The sequence below is a fragment of the Liolophura sinensis genome, chromosome 3, assembly GCF_032854445.1.
Source record: "Liolophura sinensis isolate JHLJ2023 chromosome 3, CUHK_Ljap_v2, whole genome shotgun sequence".
NCBI classification, from domain to species: domain Eukaryota; kingdom Metazoa; phylum Mollusca; class Polyplacophora; order Chitonida; family Chitonidae; genus Liolophura; species Liolophura sinensis.
The window spans coordinates 1672339-1680462 of record NC_088297.1 but is presented as its reverse complement, the minus strand read 5'-3'; the positions used below and the strand labels follow the sequence as shown (position 1 = coordinate 1680462).

At 39.3% G+C, this 8124-nt stretch overlaps 1 protein-coding gene across 1 annotated transcript; it reads right to left on the bottom strand.

Annotated features, from left to right (window-relative positions):
- Positions 1-345: 345 nt before the first annotated feature.
- On the bottom strand, positions 346-3625 carry LOC135464209 (uncharacterized). Its single transcript, XM_064741714.1, has 4 exons — positions 3518-3625; positions 3083-3128; positions 1777-1821; positions 346-711 (listed from the first exon to the last, which is right to left on the bottom strand). Exons 1-4 carry the CDS (start codon positions 3570-3572, stop codon positions 537-539), a joined length of 321 nt encoding a protein of 106 aa, XP_064597784.1. The 5' UTR covers positions 3573-3625; the 3' UTR covers positions 346-536.
- Between the last annotated feature and the right edge of the window lie 4499 nt (positions 3626-8124).

The window sequence follows — 8124 nt, the reverse complement described above, 5'->3', positions numbered from 1 at the left end:
CGTATACAGCGGTGGTCTGCACTGTAATGTAAAAAAACCGTGTATCACCCTGAACAGCTTTCCGATATGACTGGAAAGTGTACATGAGCTCAATTGAAACACAGAGAAACCCCAGTGATGAACAACTCGACTGGTATTCGATCATGTCGCTGCGCTAAGGTTCAATTTAATGAGTTACTTCCAACATAAGTATAATCACTTCCGTACTGGCTGACAGATTTTATTTGCGCAGGGCACGGGGGATCGGGAGTATAGGAAATCGGCATAGGAAAATATCAACGCATCTCACTGGAAACTCTAACTCGCTCAACCGCACCCCCACTAAAAAACAAAAAAACAAAAAAAAAAAAAAACAAGGAAACAAACCACGCATGGCATTCCTATTTTAATCCATATATCATTTATGCTTGCGTTTCTTTTGCTCTGGCCGCATAACCAATTTCTTATCTCAGCGACAAAGACAAGTTAGGATTAGACATATGCACGTAGTGTTTCATTTGCCGCATTTTTAAATAAATCACAATGTTATTGCTGATCTACACCTCAATCGAACAGATGCCTGTACCGAAGACGTTTGCTCGACTGCATAAGAAATCTCCACAGCAATGTTTGAAGATGTGACATTCTTCTTGGTAGTTGGCACAGTCAAACAGTCCCCGCTTTCTCATCATGGCCTCTCTGAAGTTTGCGGCGAGCTCTCGTAGCTCTCGTCTGAAAACAGGAAAAACTTTGTTATCTTCTGTTCCACGTTAATTGTAGAGTTAAACGTTACATTAGCGTCCCCGTAGATAGATCAAGATCGCCGTGTATTTATAGCGGTGTGTCGCTAGAAAGCCCTGACGTTCATACCACTCATAATGCCTCTAATCTGTTAGAGCAAATAAAAAAATGCTGCTCTACTGAGTTGCTTACAGCATCATGACGCAGAAGTTATGAATTTTCCCAAGGTAATACTGTTCTTTTTTTTTTCTTCTTTTTTACGTTGTAAGATTTTTCATATAATCAATAAAGTTGTATGCGAGATCGTCTACGAAATTACGTAAAGGCCTTCAGGTATGCGGTAGATTTTGCCATATATCAGGATGTAGCGGATGAAACAGGCAAAGCTAAAATGTTTGTTACTAACTATCAACCTTTTAAATGCCGCTGAATGCAATGTTTCATGTTACGAATAATACCGTGAATATATGACAGTGTCTTTAATAGACATTTATCGTGAAGCTAAACTTCTAAACAGGTGTCCTCTTTCTCAGTATAATTGTACGATATGCTGTGAGCTGAAATAAATAGCGCTGAGCGTTCAGTTGAAGAATAGCGTCCAAATTGGAAATCGCCAAAGTGCGCGGTGGAAGTAAGAAAATGGGAGGAGAAACCAGAATGGCAAAACTATTACAATATAGCTTTTGAGTTTTCTTTACCTGCACACACAGTAATATAATTTGGATGGCGACACTGGAAAAATAGTAATTGGTGTTTCAGTGACATTGTTTGTCATCGTTGATTAAAACTCTGTTCATATTCCTGTCAGATTTGAACAATGAGTGAATGAATGAATGAATGAAGGCTTGGTGTTTAACGTCGAACTTAACACTTTTTCCGTCATTTGATGACGAGGAGTCATTAGGTGTGTGAACGTATGCTACATCATGTCACAAGTGCCATTGTTAAAGTCTTTGGTATAACCCTACCCGGGTTAGATCCCGGTTCTCCCGATTTCGAAGCGGTTATAAATCAAAGAGATGAACGTTACATGTGCAACATTGTATATCTACTCACTTATTCAGAATCCTGGTACTGTCTGCTTTTCTTACTGTATCCACCCTATGCACAAAAACAAACAAGAAAAAAGAAATGAATTATGGCATATTCATTAAGCGGTCATTTCGATATTTATTTCAAATATATATTTAGGGTAGGACAAATAAAGTACAGTTTTTAATATCAGAGCGTCTCGAATTACGAAACCGTGATTAGAATGATCCCTGTTAATTGAAATTTGTTTCATAGACTCAGTCTATACCCTTAACATATGAGTCAAAACAGACATTCGTTTGCCAGCCATCAAGCAATAAGGACGATCCAGATCAATGATCACAAGACCAATTCCCAAAAACGGCGTATAACACATACCAGTAAAGAACTACGAAAACACGAAAATGGGACGGAACCGTGCAAAGAGAAGCATTCAAAAGTGTATGATGATGTAGTAAAGAAACAAGGTATGTTCTAGGCGGCTGGGTGAAACCAATATTCAATTCGTGTACCATGCTGAAATATCGGTTGTCGATAACAAAATAGGTATCTATGTTGCGCTTTGACTGCAACTATCTGTATACCAAACGTGACGATTTAACTCAAGACGATGAATATGCAGTCCCCAGACCCTGGTTAAGCAGCATTAGAGACATTCATAAAGCAGAGCACAGGAATTTCTGAAAGCTCTGTCCATATTTACTAATCAGAGAATTTTTTACCCATTGTAAAGCTTACGAAACTTAGAGTGAAGGCGTTTGAAGGAATAACCTTGGCACAATAGTTTTTATAGTATTAGTTGATTAAAATCGCCACACAAGATGCAAGATCTAACAAATGATACTAGGCAAGATATGCACACGCCACATGCAGGACTCTTCGGTATATTGCTGTTTAAGTAAGGATAATTTACAATTTCAAAATTGAAACTATCCCTCTTGTTGTAAAGTCTGCGTGAGAGGAAACCCTTTTTGGTATTTGTACAAATGTAGGTTTACATCCAAGAATATTTTATTTATATTCAATTCTATGTGTGAGAGAAACCGAAGTGTTGAAAGTTAAAACCAAAATAACTGGCCATTTTTCGCACACGAGGCGAACGCCATATTGGGCGTAGACAATATTGGTCGAAACTACAAAAGACATGCCAAGTACATCAAACTTCATGCTTCTGTTAGGCCATTTACATCATCTTTTATTGTCCTAATATCGCAGGCGATCACTGAAGTCAGCAAGACCATTCGGAGCCTGAAATATTCAAAATAGTCTCGAAGCCTTATGTCCTGTATGTGTGGCGATAAAAGGGTTAAATTATTCTATGTGTACATACCCCTCAGCAATCGCCTGGTCCTTCTTCCCTGCACGGGCTTGTGTAGCTAGAATTGATGTAAAAAAGGCATTGCATTTATTTTAAAAGCACACTAAGGGATGAGGATTACTCGAAAATAGAAGCAGGCTGTGCCAGCTTTCATAACAATAGTTCTCTTTCAAGTCAGTATCTTTAATAGAAACCAGTGACGTTATTCGAATCCAACATTTCTAGTGCACAACAGAACAGGAATCCCACCAACAAGTCACGGCAACCCAACAAGAGTCACACCTACCAAAAGCCTCCTTAACCCAGACTAGTGACACCGACTCCAACAAGTCACGAGTCACACCAATCTCGACAAGTGTCACATCAACCACAACGAGAGTCACACCAACCGAAGCAGAGTCAACCCAAGGAGAGAAACGTTTACCACATATCAAACACTGATCTTACCTATTGCCGCGGTCACATATATAAGGATGACGGCCATCAGAATGTTGTTCCCCATGGTGAACGTGCTTCTTGTGATATCTAGAGACTAGGGCTAGACAGCACGTCTTAAGCTCATCCGCGCTCATATAAATAACAACTGGGGTAATTAGATAACAACATGGGCGGCCACTCCCTGCTGATGAATCACAATAATTCCGGTTAATTAAGGCGTTTAGTGACTAGTCCAATTAAAACGGAAACAAACTACGTCATCTTTGAAAGACCGAACTGGGCACATGCACTCAACCTTTACTGCAGAATAAAATTCTAGCGAACCTACATGTAGTCAGAAAAATTGATGAAAATTGTCCACACTTCAAGGCGTTTAAATGCAGTATTATATCTCAAGATCTCGAGTTATTGATAAAATCAATTCTACACACAAAGGAAGAAGTACGTACAACAGTTACACCAGACACCATCAAGTGGGCGAACTGAGGTTTGCCCTGAAAAGTTTTCTGCGTTTTTGTTAACAAAAATCAAAACAAACAAGAGTAGAGTACACTTTTACGTTTCGTATTTTTCTTTATTTCTATAAAACACCGACAAAGTGCCTTGGTTTATTTTATTTTAAAAATTGATTTCCAAACACATCAAAGAGTCGAAACAATCCCCTGCAATTCTACATTTGCAAATGAAACATAGCTGTCTTACTAACACACTGATTCCTCAAACGCCTATATGTCAGGGCAACACGCAAGTAAGAAGGAAACAGAATTGTCCATTTGGGATGTAATCGCCACTCTTGTCAGACAATATCAGCTGCCACACAAAGGCAATGTGATTTGTGTGTATTGACCTTGCAAGAGATCATAGGGCTTTATAAAGTGTTTATGTTTGGACAAACTGTATATAGCCTCCATGTGAGTCAGAAATATGATCCGCTCTTGATTCCTTGAATTTATAAACAAATATGTATATATGCTTGAATTTTACGTCGTATTTAACATTAATTATCATTAATAGCTGGAGTCACTAAGGATATGTACATATACTGTACATATATTGTGTGTTTTTATCCCAGAGCGAACCCATGCCGCCTAAAATGCTGCTCTCACTGAAGTATCACGACAAAGGCACCAGATATGACACTCCGAACATTACACCGATATCGGGTCAATCAGTCCTGTTTCCTTGCTCTAGCTTGCCCGTGCTCTAACCTCTCAGTTGCCCATTGTATCCAACTGTAGGGAGTTGTTGAGCTCTGCCCTCTTTGTGGACCTATATTTGTATATAGTAGGTCAGGGATGTCACCAATTACTGTTTGTGCGATATTACACAAGTTTCCAGGGAATAGATTCTCATTGAGGCATTTTTACTATGCTAATAACATATTAAAATCGTAGAATTCGTCATCGGCATGCTCCTATCTTCCACACATCTGTACACGTTGCTTCATAATTACGCGACAACCATGTAACATTTACTAAATTACAGTTTAGCCACGACACCCTGACTACAAGGTGGCTGTGTAATTGTTTGAATGCGTTTAATGGGTGTGCACTTATTCGACCTTCCAAAACAAGGATATGAGGAGAAAAACAGACGAGAATGTCTGTCGTCTATGTCTTCAGTAAACGGCTTTGTCCCTTTTTGTGTAATTAAACAGTTTCCTACTGGGATCCGATCGGATACAATTAAAATACAATACTAACAATATACTAAAACAAAGTATTATTATTTGTGGTAATGTGAACAATTTTTGAAAGCTCTAACTTTCGTGTGGTAGGATGTGATATATACTTTACGCAGTGTTCATAAATGTTTCATGTATAAAACTGTGGGGGCCACCATTGTTGTGGGAAAGACAACGGGCATAGCCCCGAAGAATCCATGACCATCTGAAGGATGTTGTCAGACCTCCCTACGAACGGCCGCAGAAAAAACCAACATAAACTTGATTTGAACTCACAGCTGATGCACTGGCGAGAGACCCCTGAAAACTTGATCGTTCCTCGGTGTGTTCAAAAATACAGAAATTTGTCATTTGTAAATCAGTTGGTTTTAGCCTGGTGCATGCTCACTTCAATTCCTTCTCTGCTTCAGTTCCTGATTAAACCGATCAAACGTTTTGAACAAAATGCAGTATGGCCGTCAAGTGACGTGACAAAATCTACCCAAACTACTCAAGAGATATACCTCGTGTATGTCCTTAAAATGTCCTTAAGTTTCATTTAAACTGGTTGGTATACTCTACATTTCCTAGCTCTGTCGTGGACAACAGTGGCATGGAACACGGGTTTCCTTGATTTCTTTATTTCATTGATATTTAACGAGGTCTTAGCAATATTTCACTTAAACGGCGGTGTCCAGGATTATGGTAAGATCAAACCGGGCATAGCCCTGAAGAAGTTTTCGCTGATCTCTTGGTTCCTTGTGGTGTCACATTCGGATACATATAGGTCCTTTGTAAACTTTCAGCGTCTTTTTTTGCTTTGCTATGTGTGGACTCTCTCTTGTTTTTAAACAGACTTCAGCTGTATGGCCTATGGGTTTACCTGTGTTAATATACGCCAATCTATGTCAATACTAGAAAGGGCCCTCCGTGGTTCAGTCGGTTAGCGTGCTAGCACAGCACAATGACCCAGGAGCGTCTCACCAATGCGGTCGCTGTGAGTTCAAGTCCAGCTCATGCTGGCTTCCTCTACGGCCGTACCTGGGAAGGTCTGCCCGCAACCTGCGGATGTTCGTGGGTTTCCCCAGGGCTCCGCCCAGTTTCCTCACACCATAATGCTGGCCGCCGTCGTATAAGTGAAATATTCTTGAGTACAATTTATCAGTCAAATAAATAAATAAATGTCAATACTAGTCAGTGTGACGCATATGTCACGAACAATATTATAAAACGAGGTAACTGCATACACGCACGCATGGGTTAAATCGTGCCCTACAGATTGCACGACAAGGGACAGCAATCCGTATATGATCAAAAGGGTTGCCTCCCTTGCATAAATCACGTGAGAATAATTTGATACCGTAAGTTCGTATTATATAGTCAGTCTGCCAGCAGGATTCATAACTGATCGTGATCAATAGCTATAGTCAACCTACCCTAATCGTTTGTCCTTCATTTTATTGGGAGGTAAATGATGCGAGTAAGTGAGTGACAGAGTCAGTGAGTGAGTGAGGTGAATAGAGCGAGTGAGTGAGGGAGTGAATGAAGGTAGTGGTTACAGTGATGGCAGCAAGTTGAATTGACAGCTGCACAATTATGAAGTAGAGAACAGAGAAAGCAGCATAATTTCCGCCTAGCGCAACGAATCAAGGTATTTGAAAGTGTTTTTTTTTTAAGAAACATTTTACTAAGCCGAAGGTAGGCATATCTTGGCTCTATCGGGTTTGATCGCCGAGAAATCAAGCCAGAACTTCTCCCTGTTACCGGATTTGTCCTCATGTAGCCAAGAAAAAAGTTTGTTAGATTCATACACCAATGTAAAGCTGAATGTCTGCTTAACAAGAACAGTAAAAACTTTGACTGCTACGTCATTTCTACGTAACAGTTAGGGACTAAACTGTTAAAGGAATATCCATTGTATCCATGAATATACACAACATATCTTCGATGTTTGCACTCCTTGCAGACGACAAAATCGCATAGTAAAACAAAGCGTGTAGCTTTTGACTGGCTGATTTTAATCATTTATTTTTCGCACACAAATCAAGTAGCTCTCAACATTTGCTGGCGATAGATAGGATACGATATTTATCCCACCCCTTTACCCGACGTTCGCCAAACACAAGAATCAAAGCCTAGGTTTTTCGTGTGTTTCTAGAGATCACTTCCGGTGTGATCGTCGTGACCCCAGTGACCTCGGCGTTGTTCGAATTTCAATTATTTCAGATTTGTGTACAAATTTTGCTAGTGATGTAAAGCGCATGAAGAGAGCCCAGCCCAGTTCCCAGTGGATGTTATAGCTGATACATTCGGTAATAACTTTAGTGCTAAGCGTGTCTCTAATAGCTTTTGTTTCCTGCTCTACCGGAAATTTTAGACAAGAAACCATCAGCGCAAATCCAGCCGAATTTTTGCTGTTATTTTAGAATAAGCAAAATAATTACGGTTCACCAAATAGCAGCGTCGTCTGTGTACGTTTTATCGTTCAAAATCGTCAAGAATGTTCCTAAAAAGTCTTTGTCACATTTAAGAATAACTTAACACAATAAAAAGTCCATTTGGCAGTTTGGTATTTACTGAAAGCAATAGCTTGAGTACAGACAATCTGATTAGCGAATGCAGATTTTTTGCCCAAAAATCTGCATCAGTACAGCCTCTTTAAGTTTGCGACACTTTTGAACAACCAGCATGTCAGGGTTGAAATGAAGACAAGAAGGAATACATATGGCATAATGATCAATGTTCATTTATTAAAAAAAAAAACAATTATAATACAACTTATAATTTATACAAAACATGTTCATTTTCGTTTTTTTTTCAAGGAAAGTTAAAACTAGTAAATGCAGTTAGATGGCTATCACAATTGAAATATATATGCCACCACTGCAGTTTTACACGTAGCAAACGATATTGGTCGGCCGTAAAAGAGTATATTTCCCATAAGAAATTTTAA

Excerpts from the sequence above, each read along its gene's own strand:
- LOC135464209 (XM_064741714.1), bottom strand. The coding sequence starts at position 3,572 with ATGGGGAACAACATTCTGATGGCCGTCATCCTTATATATGTGACCGCG. Across the intron at positions 3,129-3,517 it reads ATATGTGACCGCGGCAATAG|CTACACAAGCCCGTGCAGGG; the intron begins GTAAGATCAGTG and ends CATCAATTCTAG. Across the intron at positions 712-1,776 it reads AGTACCAGGATTCTGAATAA|ACGAGAGCTACGAGAGCTCG; the intron begins GTGAGTAGATAT and ends TCCTGTTTTCAG.